Source organism: Mycteria americana, chromosome 14 (assembly GCF_035582795.1).
Source record: "Mycteria americana isolate JAX WOST 10 ecotype Jacksonville Zoo and Gardens chromosome 14, USCA_MyAme_1.0, whole genome shotgun sequence".
Lineage (NCBI taxonomy): Eukaryota > Metazoa > Chordata > Aves > Ciconiiformes > Ciconiidae > Mycteria > Mycteria americana.
Genome location: NC_134378.1, coordinates 14,715,423 through 14,735,678, shown reverse-complemented (window position 1 = coordinate 14,735,678; position 20,256 = coordinate 14,715,423). Strand labels below are relative to the sequence as shown.

The 20,256-nt window shown below is 51.2% G+C and overlaps 1 protein-coding gene across 4 annotated transcripts in view; it reads left to right on the top strand.

The window, feature by feature from the left end:
- LAMA5 (laminin subunit alpha 5) overlaps positions 1–20,256 on the top strand; it is a 96,405-nt gene that overhangs the window by 41,995 nt on the left and 34,154 nt on the right. For all 4 annotated transcript variants that reach the window (XM_075516890.1, XM_075516889.1, XM_075516891.1 and 1 more), the window contains exons 3-19: positions 90–207; positions 4,160–4,278; positions 4,529–4,699; positions 5,178–5,275; positions 10,285–10,400; positions 11,335–11,453; positions 12,274–12,364; positions 13,097–13,231; positions 13,772–13,834; positions 15,199–15,339; positions 15,722–15,859; positions 16,115–16,249; positions 16,739–16,873; positions 18,865–19,002; positions 19,223–19,275; positions 19,467–19,566; positions 20,086–20,138. In XM_075516890.1, the coding sequence (XP_075373005.1) occupies positions 90–207; positions 4,160–4,278; positions 4,529–4,699; positions 5,178–5,275; positions 10,285–10,400; positions 11,335–11,453; positions 12,274–12,364; positions 13,097–13,231; positions 13,772–13,834; positions 15,199–15,339; positions 15,722–15,859; positions 16,115–16,249; positions 16,739–16,873; positions 18,865–19,002; positions 19,223–19,275; positions 19,467–19,566; positions 20,086–20,138 (1,923 nt within the window). The remainder of the gene's footprint in view (positions 1–89; positions 208–4,159; positions 4,279–4,528; positions 4,700–5,177; positions 5,276–10,284; positions 10,401–11,334; positions 11,454–12,273; positions 12,365–13,096; positions 13,232–13,771; positions 13,835–15,198; positions 15,340–15,721; positions 15,860–16,114; positions 16,250–16,738; positions 16,874–18,864; positions 19,003–19,222; positions 19,276–19,466; positions 19,567–20,085; positions 20,139–20,256) is intronic.

The window sequence follows — 20,256 nt, the reverse complement described above, 5'->3', positions numbered from 1 at the left end:
CTCGTTTATTCAGCTTGGATCCCACTAAGCTCTCTCTGGTTTTCCTGATGCCTCGAGCAGCCAACTAACTCTGTGTTCCTTTCTTTCAGCTCTTCCATGTGGCATATGTCCTGATCAAATTTGCCAATTCCCCTCGTCCTGACCTCTGGGTGCTGGAGCGATCTACCGACTTCGGCCTTACCTACAAGCCCTGGCAGTATTTTGCCTGTAAGTATGGCAGTGTTACAAGAGAGCTGCAGCTTAGTGCCAGGTAGTGAGGCCACAGTGAAGACAGCTCTTTGCGCAAGTACTGGGCTGAGTTTGGAGTTGTTTCTGTGTCATCACTGTGATGTGGTACATGTCCTCTATTTCTTCTGCCCAATAAGGCTGCAAGAGTTGAAGCTCAGATTAGGGCAGCTGTGTGAAGTTGCAGTCCTCCTCAGAGCAGGAGAACTTTTTTGCTGTCTGGGGTTAAATGTGCTTTTTAAAGTATTGTCATTGGTGCCCACACAAAGCTCTGTGGATGCCAAAGTTGGCACCAGTGTCAATGGTTAGGCATTGCTGATCTCGTTCTGGAACATGACGTTTCCCATCATCTCCTGCCTGCCCTCCTCTGTCTCTCTGCCCTGTACCATATCCAGACTGGCATATTTCAGCTCCTCCAGAAGCAAGCCAGTGACTTGCTTCCAAGTGGCTGCTATAACAGAGAAGTCTGGAGGCAGAAAACGGTCCCTTTGCACTTCCCCGTTACCTGGGATCGGATACAGCCTGTGCAGGGCAGGGAACCGTTGTCCTGCCGCTGTGCAAGGTGGGATGGGAGAGAGACAGCTGGAAAGGGTAGCTGCAGAGATCCAGGCTGTGCATTTGAAATCCCTTCTTCCCAATTCTCTGATTAAATCCTGATCCCCTTAGAAACAGCTGGTTCCACAAATCTCTGCTCCCAAAGGGTCTGTGGGGTAGCCGGATGCTGAGGAACTTGTTAACCACCAGCCCCTCCCAGAAGCAGCAGCAGTAATTGGGAGAAGATGTGAGCTGAGATCTACAACCAGAACTTAAAACCTGGCAAGGAAGGACCTTGGAGCACTCGGAGGCCTTGCCCTGGGCTGCCCCTAAAGGCTCATATTTCTGGCTTACCTGTCAGCCCATGCTTTAGCTTTGCTGGCCTTTTGTGCAAGAAAGAGCTGCAGTCATTTTACCCGCTGTGTTGCCTTAGCGTGGTAGCTCCTCTCCAGTGCGGATGTTTTCCCCTCTGCTGTGTGCTAGTGGGGAAGTGCTGCTGTCAAATTGCCTGCTTTGCCTTTTTTTTTTTTTTTTTTTAAATCTTCTCTGAGAATTTCCCTTCCAGCTCTGAAGCCTCTCTTGGGGCCCGTTACAGTCACGTTATTGCATGGTCTGGTGCTGAGCAGGGAGCTCTTGCCCCGCTTGCTTGTTCCTGGGAGTAGTGGCAATGCTGTAATGTCTGGAGTCCTCTTCCCTCCTGCAACATCAGGCCCCAGTACCACCCCCCTCAAGAAGTGACATGCAGTGGCACAGCCCAGTGGAAAATTCCCATGGAAATAGAAGGGGGCTGCTCCAAAACCTGCCAGATTCACTAGCACAAGAAGTCCTTTGCGGAGGTTTATTTTTGGCATGGGGAATTCTGTAAGTCGTCTAATAAAAACACTGCTCAGTTCAGTAGGAGGGTTAAAAGCAGCCGGCAGAAATGCAAGCAATCTCCAGAGACACCAGCAAGCCTTGCCAGGGTGACACCATCCCCGCCGGCTCAGCACTGCCCCTCAAGCCCCGCTCATCGTGGGAGGTGTTCAGTTCCCCGGGCTGCCCTGTGCCCCCCAGCCAGGCTGCTGAAGTGCTTTTGGGCTTAGCTCTGCGGGAGGAGGGAAGAAATGACTGTCGTGGAAAGCATCTGTGGGTGCAGCTGATGGGCTGGCTGAGGGAGGGGGGCTGGAGGGACCGTGGTGATGCGAATCCTCCATGCATTGTGGCGGGGAGGCACTGTGCTTTCCTCGGCCACCAAAGGAGAAGCAGGAGCGCTGGGGAGAGATTTATGGTGGTGTTTATCGCGTGAAGGATTCCCCACACAGCGTTTCGAATGGGGACAGGACATGGAAGATGCCCGGTCCCAGCTGTCCATCCAGGCCCAGAGAGCCTTGCCTGCCCCAGCTCATCGTGTTGTGCAGGATCAGGGTGCAGGATTAGCCCGTTTCGTCTTGCTTTGCTGGGCAGTGCCACCGCGGAGGGGAAGGCAGCCATAGCGCAGGGCGAGGCTCCATCCTTTTCTCCACTGAGGGTAGGCTTCTCCAGTCTGCTGTTTCCTTAAAGCATTGCTGCTGTTTAAGGCTGATGGGTTACTCTGTTTTAGCTCAGAGATAGAGTGCCTGGCTTCTGGCTCACACGGTTGTGTAGATTTGCAATAACTGGAGGAATTTTTTGGTTTTCCCGAGTAGCTGCTCTTGCTGAGCATCCTGTCTCCATGCCCAGCCGTGGCAGTGCTCTGGAAATCAATCATCTCAAGCCAGTGGTGACAGGCTCCTTGCCTGGGGCTTCAGAATAAATTGCCTTTAAAAAAGCACCTGGTGAAGCAAAGCTTGGCGGCCGGAGACCTGATGTTAAATGTTTCCACACCATCTTCCTGTGGATGCAACTGAGCTCCTGCTGTTGCCAAAACAGTGTTTCATGGAGCAAGGCCACGTTGCTGGAGATGAGATCTGGGTAGGTGCAAGCCAGAGGTGAAGGCAGGGGAGGCAGAAGCTCTCTGTTCCCCCCCCGCCCCCGTTCCTCCTACCTGGCTTAGCCTACCAGTGCAGCACATGGAGTGAGGGGCATGCCTCCTGGAGGCACATTGCAACAGATTTTGGAGGATTATTCCCATGAATTAGGCTAACGTTTCCCTATCGGCTCCTTGTGTGAGCCGAGCAGCGCTGGCAGGAGCAGCAGGTTGTGTTGGCTGCCTTTTCCTTCCTCTTCTCCCTGTGGAAACACCCTCAGGAGCGCTGCAGCGACGTGTGCTTCGGCACGCACCGCTGAGAGCTCCTGGCGCGGGTGAAATGGGAGTGGGAAGGAGCAGCAGCCTTTGTCCCAGGCTCTTCATGGGGAAACAGCCCCAGAGCGTGGCACTGTGTAGGTTTTTGTGTGGGTAGATGTGGGTGCTCACCACCCTGCACAGTCACGTTCTGAACTGCCCCAGCACGTTCCCTGTGGTTTGGTTGGCTCTGCTGACCACAGGGATGTCAGACATCCTGGGGACAAGGGTACTAGACTTGCAGGAGCGGCTGTGCAGGGAAGCCAGGATGCTCCTACCGCTGCAAGGAGACTTGGCATGCAGTGTCCCCAAAGCAGGTTGCAGGGCCAGCAGTGTGACTGCCTGGCCGTGCCTGTCCCCTGGCTTTAGCCAGCCTTGCATTGCCACTTAGTGGCAGGAGCCTTCGATTGCTGTCCCCAAGAGGTGGTTCTGTGTGGCTTCGGCGTTTCTGTTTTGTAGCGTTGGTTTAAAAGTGATTGCAGAATTCAGAGTAAGGTGGGAGGAGATGTCCTGCAGGCAGTCACCCTGCTTCTCCCAAACACCGCAAGCCCCCTCCCCACACCTGCGTGTCCATCCTGCCTGATGGGAGATGGCACAGCGGTGGCTGTGGTTTGTGGCTGCTCCCATTGTTTGGTTCTATGCTGGCGCTCACTCTTTGGGAATTACTCAAGAAGTTAAGGAGCCATGTGAACGTGATGGTACATGCTCCTACATCAGGAGCAGAGCTCTAGCATTAAAGAGTCCTTCTCCAGTTCAGCGAAAGCAGTGTAGCACATCCAGTGCCAGCAAGGCAACACATCCAGACCAGGGTTAGAGCTCAGGCTGGTTAAACTGTGAGCTTAGTGCCAAAATTAAGGGGTGGGTTTCTCTGCAGGTGGTTGCAGTAGGTACAATGGCCATTCTCACTTTACTCCTTTACTGCAGTGAGGTGATTTGGGGGATTTTCTGACCATGCCTGTTACTCTCATAGTGACTCCCTCCCTTAGTGGAGTACATGTATGTTAGCAATGACAGAGTTAATGATACAAAGCAATCTCTATGTAGTAAATGCTTAACAAAGAGTATACACCCTTCTCTCCTGTTGGTCAGTGGGGGAAAATCAATACAGGGTTCTGAATTGTTCCTTTTCTCTTACTGCGCTCACCTCTGGTTGGTGAACAGCTTCCAAGAGGGACTGCATTGAGAAGTTTGGACTGCAAACCGTGGATCGTATCACCAAGGACGACCACGCCATCTGCACTACTGAATACTCCCGGATTGTGCCTTTAGAAAATGGGGAGGTGAGCAGTTGCACGTTTCCATTCCCTGGAGTTTCCAGGGTTTCTCAGAGGCTGTAGGTACTCTTATTAATTGGTTCCCTCTTGACTTTTGGATGCCACTTAAACTACTTAGTTAAACCAAATGAGACTGCCGGGGAACTGATTCAGTCGTCTTGAAGAGAGGTAAAGATTGGGTTTGGCTGAAGGGGAGATTAATTTCCTCCCACCTCACAGGATTACACAGATTTGTTTTCCCTCCTTGCATTCACAGATTGTTGTCTCTCTGGTAAATGGGCGCCCAGGAGCCATGAACTTCTCCTACTCTCCTCTCCTGCGGAATTTCACGAAAGCCACCAACATCAGACTGCGCTTTCTGCAGACAAACACTCTGCTCGGGCACCTGATGGGCAAAGCTTTAAGAGACCCCACGGTGACAAGGAGGGTAAGGCAGGCCTTGATACCTCTTGCTAATGAGGGGGAAGAGTTTGAGGGCTGTGCGTGCCACCTCTGGGGAGAAGACATCCCTAGATGTTGCCGTGGGGATTTTCTCTCTCTGTACTTGTGCTCCCCAAGCTGAAGGTGTCTGCAGCGGATGCCACTGCTGCTGTGGCTGAAGCTGGAGGCTGCTTGGAAAGAACTGTGCTTAGCACCAACAATGTGAAACTGGGAAACACCTCTTGGTGTCACATGTGGCTTTCTGGATGTGCTGGGAGACCCGACTTGTAGCTAAAGGGCTCTGTTAGTGGTGGTTGGTATTAGCCTAGGCAGATCTTGCAGCCTACAGGGTCCAGCTTGTTGCTGTAAGGGAAATATCTCAACACATCATTTTACTGGATAAAGTCCTGCTGAATCCTCAGTAGGGCAGTTATGAAGCTTATTTGTAAAGAATACTAATGGCCAACTTTTCTTGTGCTCTCCAGTATTACTACAGCATCAAAGATATCAGCATTGGAGGGCGCTGTGTCTGCCATGGCCATGCAGACGTCTGTGATGCCAAAGACCCTAATGACCCTTACAGGTACATTTTTCAAAGTCCCAGTTCTGTGTAAAAGTGTTTGAATTGTTCTACTAAGAATGAAAGATACTGGTGTGAGTTGTGTCCTGTCCTGAACTCGTAATAGTGCCAGCACTGTTGTTCATGGCTCTGCCCTGAGAATGAATCAGAAACTGGTCCAGCCAAAGCAGCAAAAATTAAACGTTTTGCAGGCTATTTTTCAACCAGATCAGCTCCCTGGTCTGGTTTCCCTGCCCACAACTTTGCCATCCCCATGGGAGCAGAGCGCTGGAGTGGGAGGCTAGGTGCGCAAAGCCGATGCTGTTGTTGAACGTGGAGGTTTCTCGTCAAAGCCCAGGGGTGGTTTCTGAACTTGTTCAGAGAAGCCTCTTGCTTCCCAGGTGGCTTCTTACGAATTGGGGCAGTGCTGTCATAAATAGATGGTCTCCCAAGAAACCAGACTCCACTGTCCAGTTCTACTCATAAAAACCATAGATTGGTTATGTACATAGCTAAACAACTACTCTTTGCAAAAGAACAAGAGCATGCAAAGCAGTTACATTTTGGCTCATGGGACTCTTCCCATCTGCCTTGGCAACTTGAAATGCCAAAGAGCTGCTTCAAACCATGAAAGTGTTGCTTCTTAGCCATCTGTTTGCAGCCTGAATGTTGCCTTTATGAAAGGGATGGGTAGATTCAGCTGGACGAGGGAAGCTTGTATTTCTTTCTCATCAGGATCATGTAGAGCTTTTGGATCTTCTAAAATAAAATTCCAGTGAGTCCCAGCCAAGGTTAAAAGCTGCTAAGTATTAAAACAAAGATGTATTGAAAAGCAAGTCTGCATTATTGTGCCTAACTCTCTGACAAAGGGAAGTTCATAAATATTGGAATGTACAGTTCCTTGGTTTTGTTTTAGACTTTGGTGTTGCTGGATGCACAGTATACCCGTGTACCAGGGCAAAAGGGCTTCATGGTGCAAAGAGATTCTTTAACATAGGAACGCCCTGACATTTCTTGGGTATATTGATGGCTCAAGGCTCTCCAGGAAGGGAGAGAAAATTGAGGGAGGAGAGATGTGTTGGGATCCTTGTTCAATGCCACTTCTGCTGACGACTGTCTCTGCCTCCCAGAATTCCCCTCCTCCACTCTCATTTGGATGCATTTGGCATCTTCTCTCTTGGCCCCAAACTGCTCTAATGTTGCAGCACATGTTCGTAAGCAGCTGTTGCATTTCACCCAGAGCAGATCGCGCTTGCCTGGAGGAGAAAACATTTCCTACTTGGGTGCTTTGTACAGTCAGCACATAACATCTGTAAAGCCCTGTGGGATACATCAGGACAAAGATATTGGTAAACAGAAGAACTTCTCATGGCATTGCTGTACCCTGCTAGCAAGCCCAGGAGCCCGTAGAAGTCAGCAGAAATATGATACTTTCAGTTGAGAAAATGAGTAATCAGTGAAACGCTGCCATTCTCCAAGGCTCCAGCAGCAGCTGTGTCCAGCCTTCCCGCTGAAGCGGGCACTGCTGGGCAGTCATCCCACCCCTCCTGCTCTGACGTAGCACGGAGCCAGCACGGTGATACCTGCCATAACGCTGCATGACAAAGAGGCATTGTGGAGGCTGGTGGGGCTCGGACACGCTGTCCCTTGGTTTCATGGGCCCCAGCTGTCAGAAATACATCATTCCTTCAGAAATCTGTGCAGCCCGTCTGAGTAGGAGGTGCAGTGTGTCCCTCTGCATGTCCTGCCTCTTCAGATGCTGATGTGTGACAGCAACAGGGCAAGGAAATGCAAATAGAGGGAGACAAGGAATGTGAATTGGCCCAGCCCTGTTAAAAATCCCAGTTATGTCTCAGCCTGTCTGGGAGGTCTCTGCTTTTCATTTTAACTTCTGTCTTCTGCACATGCCTGTGTTTCTTGTGCCTGTTGCCCAGAAAGGCAGGATGAGCACTTTGATAGAGGTGAGGTGAGCTAGAAATCTTGGCAAACACTTTAGGACGTGATGGAGCATGTTCGTGAGCTGACTTCCTGGCCATAAATGTTAATGTTTATCCAGCTTTGGAAAATTTCTCTGAAGTGCCAAGTTAAGGAGGCTGCACATCCAGCTGTGTTGAGCTGGCAGCACATCTGGTCCCCATGTAAGTGTGTATGTGCAAGGGCCTACAGCGTGTGGGCAGATACAGCCTCCTCAAGGGTCCTTTGCACTTCTCACAACTGTCTCTCTCTGCCCCAAGATCGAATGGGCTGTATTAAGCAGAGGGAAGGAAAGTTCTCCTGGTTAAAGGTGAACACCAGCAGGATCAGGCACAAACCTTTCTCCTGGCAAACCCCATGAGCAGTGAGATAAGCATCAGCGGGGACCTGGCACATTGCAGACGGAGAGCCCAGGCAGGAATCGTGTGTTAACATGCGGCTGCTGTTGATGTGAGCTCAGGAGAAGCCTGCCAGTGCTCTGCATCTGTCTGATAAGAGCAACTGCTTCCGTGGGTTCACTGCCCCATCACAGATGCCACAAGCAAGAGAGGAGACAACCGGAGAGTCCAGCTGCTGCTTCTGTGCCTGATGCTGAAGATAACCAACAAGACAACAGCAGCCTGGCTGGTCAGAAACAGATCTGCAGGAGGAGATCAAGGATGCTTTCCCACTGCTGGATCTGAACACTAGCTTGCTGTTTCCCATTTTGGAAGGGAAAGCACCATGTGTGCTGGTAGATTTGTGCCATCTGTGAGTCCCTTTTGCAGATGGTTTTCCTTCAGTACAGTCAGAAGCAGTTAGAGGAAAGGTGTTTATTTTTTTCTTGATTGTGTTACTCAGATGTCCCGGCCAAATCCAGACGCTGTAGCACTTGTGTGCTGCTTTCAGCTCTGACACAGCTGCTTGCTGGAAACTGTTTATAGTCTCCGTTATTGAGCATCAATTCCAGTGGGAGGACTGTGGTTTTATTTTTTACGGCAGGACAACCAGGAAATATGTGCTACGTGAACACGGCCGCTCCCTCTTCTTCCTTGTATATATTCAATCAACGAAACATGTAAATATTGTAGCTTATGCACATTTGTCCATAATTCATTAGCAGCATGGACTCGGCACAAGGTGCAGTAAAGCTGCCATGATAGATGAGCTCTCTGAGAGGTCGTTGCTAACTCTGGACAGCAGAGACTAAATAAATAGCGCTTTCTCCATCTGAAATGTGCATCTTACTCATTGAGTGCCATCTTTTTGCATTCTGGGAACAGAACCAGTGCTTTTCAAACATCTCAAACATTAAAGAGCCGGGGTGTGTGGCTGGAGCCACGTCCTCCAGCCAGGGAGATTAAAACTGCTCAGTGGGTTTATAAGTTCCCTGACTCAGTAACCATCTTTATCCACACATAAGTATATGGATGTTAATCTTGATCTCCAGCTGCTGCCATGGAAAAAAACCCATAAAATTTTGTTTCCTTGGAAGTGCTGAGTAGTAGTCAGCCAGGTGAGAGGTCTGTGGGTGGTTTCATTACAGAGGCATGGCCGAGGTTTGCCTCGCATTGAGTGTCCCCCTTGGGTCTGCAAAACATGGGGAGAACAAAGTTCCTGGTGAATGTTTCAGGGCTCATTTCTGCCACTTAGGCTCCAGCCAGCCTCTCAGGGGCTTGGTTTCGGGCCTGGACTTCTGCCGGCCACAGCCCAGGCTGTGAATGGATGGGTAGGGATGGGGCATCACAAGTGTTCAGAGAGGACTGCGGCCAAGCGTTTCGTGGTGTCTGCAAGGGGAGGGCTCGGAGCAGGGCCAGGACCTCCTGCCTCTCAACCCCTCTGGCTGAAGTAAACGTGCTGAGTGTGGATCCTGCCCGCATTCCCCCGAACTTTCAGGTCATCCCATATTTCATTAAAATGAGTTCACTTGTCCCGTGCTGCTGCCTCTGTCTGGCTATTCACTGTACATACGCTTGCAGGTCCCACATCTTAAAAATACATGTAGGTGGAAACCATGACACTCGGCTCACTGCAGCCATGGAAGGGTGTGTCTGCACCTCTGCAGTTCACCCAGAATGACTACTACATTTGTTCCTAATGTTTTAAAAAATTGCATTTATTTTTAAACACTGCTTTTGAATGGAAAAGCATTGGAGGAGGGAGAGATGGGAGTGGCAGACCAGCCCTGAGGGGAAATGAGTAATTGCACAGATAAAAGCTGGAACATGCTGTATTATCCATAAGTCTAATACAACAGAAAGCGTTTGTGTTGGATGGGAATCGCCTTCTTCGAAGTGGAAGTTTTGGAGATGATGTCACTGATGTTAATGAATCACCGTTGCGGTCGAGCAGGGACGAGATCCGTCGGTTGACCGTCGAGATTTCTTGCCTGGCGCCTCCGGAGCTGCCTGTTTACCCAGCACAGCCCTGCCTGTGCCGGCCGAGAAAAGCAGGAGGTGCATTTCACAGGGAGCATGGGGCTAGCATCTGCTAAAAGACTTAATTCAAATTTCATGGCCTTCCTCTCTGCAAGCACAGGTATACCTGGAGGAGCAGATGGGGCCCGTGTGGCCCCATTCCTCTCCGGCTCAGGGCTATCATTTATTCCTTTCACACTACCCCTGCACAGCGGTGGGGATGTATTTGTGTCCCTGCACCATGCAGCTCCCTTTCAAGTAATTTACTTTAGCACAGGTTTCTACCACTGCTGCCTCCAACTATTTCACATTTTATTGTCTGTAGAGCTGGCTAGGCAGTGGCACACTGATTTTTCTCTAATCCTTGTCTCCCTGTGAAGAAAAGAGGAGTGATGGTGGAGGAGAAGAAAGGGAGAGAATGGCACTGGAAGAGCAAAGTTTGGTGTTTGGCTCAGAAAAAAAAAAATCAGCAATTCAAAAGTAAAAAAAAAAAAGAAAAGCCTTGGAAGCCTCTTTTCTAGAATATTTGGATTAACAAATATCACTCGCTTGTCTATCTGACTAGTGATAGTTGTGCACAGCAGGGTTATGCGGCGGCTCCCCATCCCACGCATCCCCGTTGTCGCCACAGGCTTGGCCGTACCTCGTTCCTCTCCCTTGCAGGCTGCAGTGCGACTGCCAGCACAACACCTGCGGTGGGTCCTGTGATCGCTGCTGCCCTGGCTTCAACCAGTTCCCATGGAAGCCCGCCACTGCCGACAGCGCAAACGAATGCCAGCGTAAGTTGGAGTTTGGTTTTTCCTTCCTTTTCCAGCTGTTTTGCAAAGCACAGATTGATCACGTTTCACCAGTCTCTTGATGTTGCAGGGTAGAGAAGGCATTCACCGAAATGGTTGGTTTTATGGTGTGTGGTACTGGGTGAAGGGGAGCTCACTGGCACTGCGGAGAGGATGATTTGCTCAGCAGTTAATTGTGCTCAGTCGAGGCTCGCACAGGGAGGCCCGCTAGGTCTGTACGGGACTTTGATTCTGCTTATGTTCCAGTTCCTCCTCCGTGTCTAAGGGTTCATGCAGGCAAGTCTCGTTGCTCAATTCTGTCTCCAAGATTAATTACATTTGGATGTGTTTACATACAGGACATCTTTATTTGTCTAGAGAAACCTTTGGTAAATGCCGACAGTGGAATTTATGCTGCACTGGGAATGCAGAGCGTAGAGCATAGCTACCTCACACGATCTCTTGTAAACGCAGGGTGGCAAAGGACAGTTGGATCTTCATCAATCCTGTGGGTTTATAAAAAGCACCCTCACCGTGTGCTGAACTTTACAGCTCACCTCCATCCCAGATGGGATAAAAGAGGCGAGAACGTTGCCCTCTAAACCAGACTATTTGAGGCCCCAAAAATGGGTAATTTCTCTTTCTCGTCTCTACACGCCTGCACATATTTTACTTCTGATTTTGTGCCTGCTGCGTTTTTTTGGTTGCAGACTAGACTTTGTGAGAGAGTTGCTGCTTCTGCGCTTTTGAACTGGAAGACTTCTGGCAGCTCGGGTGATCGTATAATCCCCCAGATGCATTTGAGCATCTTTCTTCATTGAAATGTAACCTATCCAACGTCAGGCCCACGAGGAAGAGTTCCTATCTTGAGATCCAGATGGTGGCTGAAGGACCTCCGTGGACTTGCTGCTTAGCTAACGTCTTTTTGTATTTTCAGCTTGCAATTGCAACGGCCATGCCTACGACTGCTACTACGACCCAGAGGTGGATCGCCACAAAGCCAGTAAAAGTCATGAAGACAAGTTTGAAGGGGGAGGTGTTTGCATCGACTGTCAGGTAGGCCTGAAGGGCTCCCATGGAAAAGGCTGTTTCAGATTCTTGTGTTTGTTTCTGCTGTCACCCTGGAGTTCAGCCTTGCTGGCAGCTCTGTTAACCCTGTCACACACTCTCTGTTATCTTAATGAGGTCTCTCCCTGGAAATTTAGTCTCTTTGCTATAGATTAAAGGAGTGTGAACCAGTAATGAAAACAACACTTGGATTCCTAGCTGTCCCCTGGGTCCCCATTACCTTTCTGATGCTTTAGGGTTAGGTCTGCTGAGGCATTGTGCATTGGGAGCGACAGGTTGGTGCTGAGCACATTGGAAAGTCCCTGCCTAATTTGCAGTGTTCAGGTGCTGCCATCTCTCTGGATCTCTCTCTGATCACCAAAATGCCAATCTCCTTAGCCTCTGAACTTCCCAATGAAAGTGGGAAAGCAGCTCTTCCGCTCCCAAGGCGACTGTGAGCTGGTTAATTCATGCAGTGGCATGAAACTGGAGTAACTGTGCTGTGCTTTCTTGCTGGGAGGAAACAGATTGCTCCCGTCCTCCTGGCACAAAGTGGTCAGGACATTTTACCATCTGAAGCAAGCAAAATGGACTTGAGGTCAGATATGAACCTGAAACTCAGACTGGGCTTACGGGAGGATACGCAGTTTGCAGGAAATGCATTGCTTTCAAATTGGTGTATGTGGAATTTTAAGCAGATTTAGGTCTTCTGTGTGCTGACACTTCCGAGTTGCTCCCTCTGGACCCTGAAGCTGTTAGTAAATCTGGGAGATGGACATGAATCCTGTGGGCAGAGGAACTGACGCCCCTCTAACCCACTGTCTTTCAGCATCACACCACTGGCATTAACTGCGAGAGGTGCATCCCAGGATACTACCGGTCCCCTGACCACCCAATCGACTCTCCATACATTTGCTATCGTGAGTGTGATTTTCTCTGCAGGCCCTAGATGCCTGCTTGGACTTGATGACGCTGGGGAAGGTGGTCTGAAGGATTGGGCTGAGAGATTTTTCTGGTGTAGGGAGTCCAGCACCATAAGAGATGTGGCTATGTGGGCGGTTCCTGCTGCAGCTGGCATTGCCCATGGAAATGTATGTACGCATGCAGCCAGCGGTACATACAGACAGTATGTGTGTCTGCAGCATCCGTGAAATCAGAAGTGGTGGCATGTTCTAAGGCTGGAATGAGCTAAAAATGTGTTGTTACCCCTGCTGTTGCCTGCAGGACAATCCAGACTTAGCTGTCATCTCAGTGCCCTTTCAGCTGGCACTTGTAGACCATTGCTCTGCATGCCCTAAGACAGGGATTTCTAGGCAGCCCAGCTCATTCTGGTAGCTGTGACACATCAGCTGTTCTGCACTGTGTCCTCGCGGCAGTGTGCCACCACCACCTCTCTGGGGAAACTGGGGTCTCCTGGAGAAGCAAGTTGGGGCTGTGCTGCTTTACTTGGGACCCTGCAGTGGGACAAGCACAGTGGGAGCAGTTCCTCTAACCCTTTTGAAAAATCACACTTTTTATTTTTGGAGAGCATTTACAGCAGATGGCGGGGTCTCTTATAGAGGCTCTGTGTCGTAGTGATGCTTCTGTGATGCTCATGGCTGGCCAAGGGTCTCAGTTAGTGAAAACCACTGCCGCCTTGTCCCTCTCTGCAGGCTGCAACTGTGAGTCTGACTTCACCGATGGCACCTGCGAGGACCTCACTGGCCGCTGTTACTGCAAGCCCAATTACACCGGGGAGCACTGTGATGCCTGTGCTGAGGGATACCTCAACTTCCCCCACTGCTACCGTAAGTGGGGGGTGCGGGGCTGTGGGGTGGCCAGGTCTGGGACCCCACAGACCCAGCAGGGGCAGGAGGGGCCAACAGCTCCAGCTGGGGCTGCTCCCCAGGTGCCTTTTCCCCATGCCACATGGCACTGCTATCCCAGGAAGAGTTCCTGCAGGTGGGAAGAAGCCCATGTTTGGCTTCAGTGGAAGCTAGACCAGAGCTGAGCTGAGCTGAACCTGGCTCTCTGGAGTCAACAGGAGTTTCCCGTTTGGCTGGAGTCTCGTCTGTTGCTTTCTGTGAAAGACATCTTTCCAGAGCCCAGGTTAAAAATGGTTGTAATGGATCTTTGTTTAGTTGTGTCCTGTTTTCAGCTGGGATAGAGTTAATTTTCTGGTGCTTAGTTGCCGACTGGGGTTAAACCACAACAAGTGGGATGTCTGCACTTTGTTCCATGTTTTCATTTAGCCTGTTCAGCTTTGGGACTGTCAACCCATTGATATCCCGACAGGACTGCTTTGAGCGTGTGTTGATGACCTGTGCAATGTCTCTTTCTCTGCGTAGCTATTCCAGCTTTTGCTCACAACGATACCGGAGAACAAGTGCTCCCTGCGGGACAGATAATAAGTAAGCAGTGCGATTTTCCTTGCTGCTTTGGCAATCACTGTGCTATTGTTGCTGTTACATCTCACCACCCAATGCAAGATCAGGTCTTCAGCTTACTGGGCACACATGTTGTAAGAAGCAGCCCTGACACCGAGTGGTTCTGAGAGAGGAGGCAGCTGAGGGGTGGGGGAAAGGAAGTTTTATGATCCCCTTTTTATAGACAGGGAAACTCTAGCCCAGAGTGGCCGTGTGATTGTGTGCTTTTTTCTGCCGTACCCAGGGGTCCAGGCCACGTGGGTACGCCCCTTCTGGCCTCCCTTGAAGGAACCCCCAAAGACCACAGAGGGGCTGTGGCTGAGCTGGAACCCGAGCTGGGTTCTCCCAAGTCTCGGCCTCTGGGTTTAGATACAAACCTGTCCTTCTGCCACACCTGCCTGCCCTGCGTTTTCCATGTGGTCGACAGCACAGCGGGTCGGTGCCGATGGCCCCCTCTGCATGAAGCTATGGCTAGCACGGCTGCAGGCACCTGGGAAGCATGCACAGGCAGCTACTCGCTCTGTGTCGCTTTCTCTGTTGTCTTGAAAGCTCACCCATGCCATCATCCCTGCTCACCTCCACCTCCCTTTTCTCTGATGCTCTCTCTTCTTGGTTCATCTCCTCCCTTGTGCTTTTTTTCCATCTCTTTTCCCACTGAGTTCTCCCCTGTCTCATGCTCCCCAGTGCACTCCAGATAACCTTTTCCTTCCTTCTGATATTTTAAACTCTGTATCTTCCAGACAGCTTTTTCTTTCCTGAGCTGGAATTTCTCACTTCCCTTCTCGTTTCCCCACCTCCCCCTCCCTCTGGTTCTTGGGTGATTTTTGCGCTTCCCTCTCCCAGCCCAGCACTCCACACCGCTGCTGCCAGGGGAGGCAGGGCTGGGCAAGGGCCTCAGTACTGCTGGCCCGGAGCACCCGCCTGCCCTGGATGCAGCTGAGCATGGAGTGACCAGAGAGAAACCCCAAACCCCACCCTGGTTAGCTGAAAGCTTTGGTTATTCCCGCACAGCTCTTGGGCAGTGCTGCACAAAATCAGCCCTGTCTGGGCTTGTGCAAGCAGCATTTGTCTGCCCTGTGCATTGCCCTGCTGCTTGTCCAGTACCTTGCACATCTGCGTGATGCTGAGGTCTCCCAGCCACCCTGCGACCCCACGAGCCAGGCGTGCTGGGCGCCTGAGCAGGGTTTGGTTAAAACATTTGCATCTGGTAGGAAGGCTATTAGGAGGCAGATGCTTGAGCTCTCGCCTCTCATAGCAACTCCTTCCCTGTCCTCATGGGACCTCTCCCCAGCAGCACAGATCAACTGACGGGCCTGTGCGGTGTTGCTTGTTGTGTGTCTCCACTCCAGACTGTGATTGCTATGCCGGCGGGACAGAAGGCAACGCCTGTCGCAAAGACCCTCGGGTGGGGATGTGTGTGTGCAAACCCAACTTCCAGGGAACACACTGTGACCAGTGCGCTCCAGGCCACTACGGACCCAGCTGCCAGCGTGAGTGACTCGGGGTTAGCGGCCTCAGGCTCGCCCTGCTTGCCTCCTTGCTAGGGAGGAGCGTGCCTCTCCCTGTCCTCCGCTCACGCTGGGGAGGAGAGGAATTCTCTGGCCCCACTTCCAAGTGACAAATTCCCATGACTTTTGCTGGTATTTTCCACCCAGCCCTGACCCTCCAGCATCCTCCCAGCCTGGGGGGGCTCTTGAGAAATTCCCTGTGGATGTGAGCTATGGGCTAGGGATGCTTGCTGTCAGCTGTCCCCCCTGTGATTTCTCCAGCGACTGCCTTTCTACCCCAGAGGAACAGGCACTCTGGTTCCTTTCCTAGGAATCAGAAAGACTAAGAAGCTGTTTATTTACTGGTGCCCTTGTTGCTTTTCAGCCTGCCAGTGCTCAGGCCCTGGTCAGTACGATGGCACCTGTGACAGCGAGACAGGGCAGTGTCTGTGTCGAACAGGATTTGAAGGGCACTTGTGTAACCAGTGCGCTCCCGGCTACTTCAACTACCCTCTGTGCCAGTGTGCGTATCTCTTCTCCCATGGGCCTGGGTGGGCACACACAAAGCCAGAGTCTTCTGGCAGGGTTTTGAAGGAGGACCGGGAAGTGGTTTTGTGGGCGTTTTGGAGGATATATGCAAGGGGCAGAGATCGACAGTTTGAACGCTTAGAGCAGCACCATCTGAGAACCCATCTGAGAACCTCAGAAGAAAAAACATATTGCCATGAGCTTTGCCCCGTGCTCCCAGCACAGGGCAAACGGTTTCTCTCTGTTGCAGTATGCAGCTGCAGCATGGTCGGGACGCTGCCGGGAGGCTGCGACGCCGTCGGGAGGTGTATCTGCAGGCCCGAGTTTGCTGGGCCGCGGTGCGAGCAGTGCAGCCCTGGGCACCACTCCTACCCACACTGCTACGGTAAGGACGTTAACATTCAGTTCCTGCTGGTCTGTCACCTTCTGAAAAACGTGCCTATTTTTGCAAGACTTTGGTGTTTCTCAAAATCAAAAGCCATGTGGTTTGCATTGTGAATTTGGCAGGCTTGTTCTGGAGATCATGGATCATGCCAAAGCCTGGAAGATAAAGCAGTTTTTATCAGTCGCACTTCCTCATCACAACCCCGCTGTGACCTGGTTTCTCAGCTTATGCCTTTTTTGTCTTTTTAGTGCGTTAACCTACTAAACTGCTGAGGAACATTGAATGGCCTGTAAAAAACCCTTAGTCGCATTTTCCTGGTACGGCCATGACTCTAACTGAAAATATTCGCTGTCTCTCCAAGGGATTAAGAAATTAATTTAGTTCTGATGGAAATGGCTAATTCCTGTGGGCTGAGTGACAATTCAGACCAGCGGTGGTTGGCCATGGATCACACATTTCATCAGACTATTGAGAGTCCTGCTCTTACAGCTTGCTCCTGCGATTCCCGGGGTGCGGTGGACAACAACTGCAGCCCAGCTGGCCAGTGCCGATGCCACGCGAATTTTGTGGGACACACCTGCAACCAGTGTGCCCTGGGCTTCTATGGGTACCCCAGCTGCACACGTGAGTCACCACTGTCGGATCTCAGGGGAGGGAAGGGAATAGCTGCTGCTGCTGGCTTTGTAATGGTTTTTCTTTCCATAACCCATCTCCCAGGGTCATATATGAATATAGTTGGGTCTTGCAGCAGCAGTCGGTTTTCCTGTGCACAGTTCACCTGGCTATCTCATCTGACAGGCATGTTCTATAATACATCTCGAGTAAACATCTTGAAGAAATGCTTCCCCAAAGGCCGTGTGGTTTGTCTCCCTGAGTTCATTCACTGTCACTAACAGTAGGAGCTTGGGTCTGCCTGCTCAGTTTGGAAATAAACCCAGTCTGGACGTATGGCCTCTAATCTATTTCTTAATCCACCTATTAAGAAACAGACCTACAGAGTAAGACTTGGGGAGCAGCTATGGTTCGGACTCTGTCGTGGTTTAACCCCAGTTGGCAGCTGGGGGTTGCTCTCTCCCAAAGCATTGTGTGCAGATGCACGTAAAACGCGCGCCAAATTGCCTCTGCCTGTCCTCAGGCTTGAGTGCCTGCAGCCAGAGAGAGCAGGGCTCCGACTGGGGTAAGCAAAGTCTCAAACCACGTGTTCAGATTATACCCTGGTGCCATGAGATGCTCAGATGTGGCTCACGTGACACATCCAGGCTCTTCAGGGCTTACTCCACCTTGGTTCATGCCAATGCACAGGAGGAGCAACTGTGCTGAAACCAACAGGAGTACGGTTGTACAGCAGGGTGAGCAGTGAGGATCAGGATTTGGGATTTCGTGTCAACCCCAAAGTCAGGGTGTCTGCCAGCATGGCGTGAGAGCTTTGCATCCACGTCCCTGGGCGCTGCGTCGCTCCTGGAGCAGAGCTGCTGGTGCCAGGGCTAAGCAATGCCTGTGACAGGTGCCGGTGGCCCCAGCTACTCTGAAGAGCCCTCCCCAGCCCTGGGCAGAGTGTCCCCATCTCCCTCCCTGTTGGCAGCCCGACTGGAAGCCAGATGTACTCTTATGTCTCCCAGCAAGAATTTACTGCTCATTAAAAAATAATCTGTGATACAATTTCCCTGAAGCAACAAAAGAGCATCATCACCCTCTTGCACCATACTAAATGTAGACGCCTGAGTCGCGGCCAGCTGGCAGAGCGCTGCTCACAAATGCTGATGCCGACAATATGCCTTTGAAGAGGCTGGAGGCATACATGAAATGGTCTCGCAGGAGTTCAGTAGTCACTTCTTTTCTTTTTTTGTCTCATGAAGCAGTGTCCAAATTGCAAAGCTGTAGAGGAGTTACAGCAAGGAAAGCAGAGGAGAACCCGATTTTATTTTTTTTTAATCTGTTTATTGAATTGTTTATTTAATCTGTTTTATGAACAAGGTTTTGCTGTTAGCCAGTCTGGGGGTGTCAGCCTAACACTTCCCCTTTGGCAGGGATTTGAGGAGTGCTGGCTGGGCGAGGAGGGCATGGGCAGCTCCCTGGCAGCTTGCTTGACCTTTCATGCGATCGGGCAGCAGGGTCTCTACGTGCCTTTGCAGGAGGCAGGTCACGCAGGAAGCTGCAGAGCCATTGCCCTGCCCTCGCTCTCCGCGGTGCCATGGCGGTGGTGTTGGCCTGCTGACTGTACACGACATCTGCAGGGCAGACCCTGACGGCTGAACGCTGCTCTTAGGTGTTTGGGGTGCAAACGGGCTTTTGTAGGGTCTGATCTGTCACCGGTTGCTGACCTTTTGGGGATGAGATCACACATTCCCCTTTTCCTTAACCAGAACTTCTCCCTCCCTCCCAATATACACATAAATGAATAGGTGTGATAAACATTGCAGCTTCTATTGTTTTTCTTAAAAGATGGGGTGTTTTTAACCAAAAGCAAAGAAAGCGTATGTTATTTATAACCCATGTTTCTGACTGCTTTGATGGTGGTGAAGGTCAGGCAGACAAAAGAGGTTGTTGGTGGGAAGCCTTGAATGCAGGAGTCCCTGTGCCCGCAGCTCCAGCAGTTGCTCTCCCCTCTTTTGCAGCTTGCCAGTGCTCCCGGGAGGGCTCTCTGCACAGCACCTGCGACCAGGAGACGGGGCAGTGCAGCTGCCGGCCCAAAGTGACGGGACTGCGCTGCGATAGCTGTGTGCCGGGCGCCTATGGATTTCCACACTGCGAAGGTAGCCCCCTTCTCCTCCCTGATGGGGGGGACTCCGGTGTCTTGGGACACAGCGGTGCAGTGCTGGTAAATCACAGAATCATAGAATCATAGAATAGTTTGGGTTGGAATGGGCTTATCATCCCCCAAGAGCTTTGCAAGGGAAGAAATAACCCGCTTTAGGAACAGCTGGGGTGTGAGCTATCTCTTTATAAATCCCTCCTTGTGCCTCTCTTTTCTAGTGGGCTCCTGTAACCCAGCAGGGTTGGTAACTGCAGATCCCTCGCTGGCCCCGGTGAGTATCAAATGAACCCGCCAACCCCTGCAGGTCATTTTTGTGTGATCCACTTTTACTCACTTTGGGCCAAGTCCTTCCTTAAGCACAGCCTGAAAGCAGCCCTTACCCACGCCAGAGCAGCAGACGCCACGTTCAGCCACCACGCTGCAAATTCTCACCTGCTCTTTTCTCCCCCTCCCTTTCCCCAGGGCTCCTGCGCGTGTCGGGCGTACGTTGAAGGCCCAGCTTGCGACAGATGCAAGCCTTTATACTGGAACCTGACTCCAGAGAACCCCTACGGCTGCATGAGTAAGGAAATGGCATTTGCATGGCCCCAAAAAGTCCCCTCTGTGCTGTAATGGTGCAAGACCCAAACCCAAGGCAGTGGGGACCGTCACTGCTGGATGGAAGTGATACCCTTCCTTCCTTCTTCACCCTGAAGTGACATGTCAAACAAAGCTGGAGTGGTCTGGGTAACCCCCACTTGAAGAGGGGAGAGACTGGAGCCTGGAGCTTTTTGCTTGGGATGAAACACAGGGCTCGTGCAATGAACCATGTCATTCTCAGTCCTCCCTGCAGACTTTGCAGACTTAATTTTTCATGGTCAAATGTGCAGAAAAGGCAAATGTCTTTGGTAGTTGTGTCCTCAACAGTAACTGTCCAAAATTAAAAGAGAGCCTTTGTCCAGCGGTACCCTCTACTTGACCAGTTCCCAGCTCCTCTTATCCCAGCCGGTGTCCTCTGGTGTGGTGGGTACTGTCACCCATCAGGCTTCTTCTCAGGGGCTGATTGCTCTTCTGGCTTTCTTGTTCATCTTCCTCTCTCCAGGCTGCAAGTGTGACACCAAGGGCACCATCAGTGGAATCGCGGAGTGCCAGCAGGTGGGTTTGCTCCTCTCTGCCTCCAGGCACCTCTGAGCATGTGCTGTGTTGGAAGTGTTTCAGTTCCGTCTCTCCCAGCAGCTGCTGGAGAGGCCTGTCCTGACGCTGAGCTCTCAAA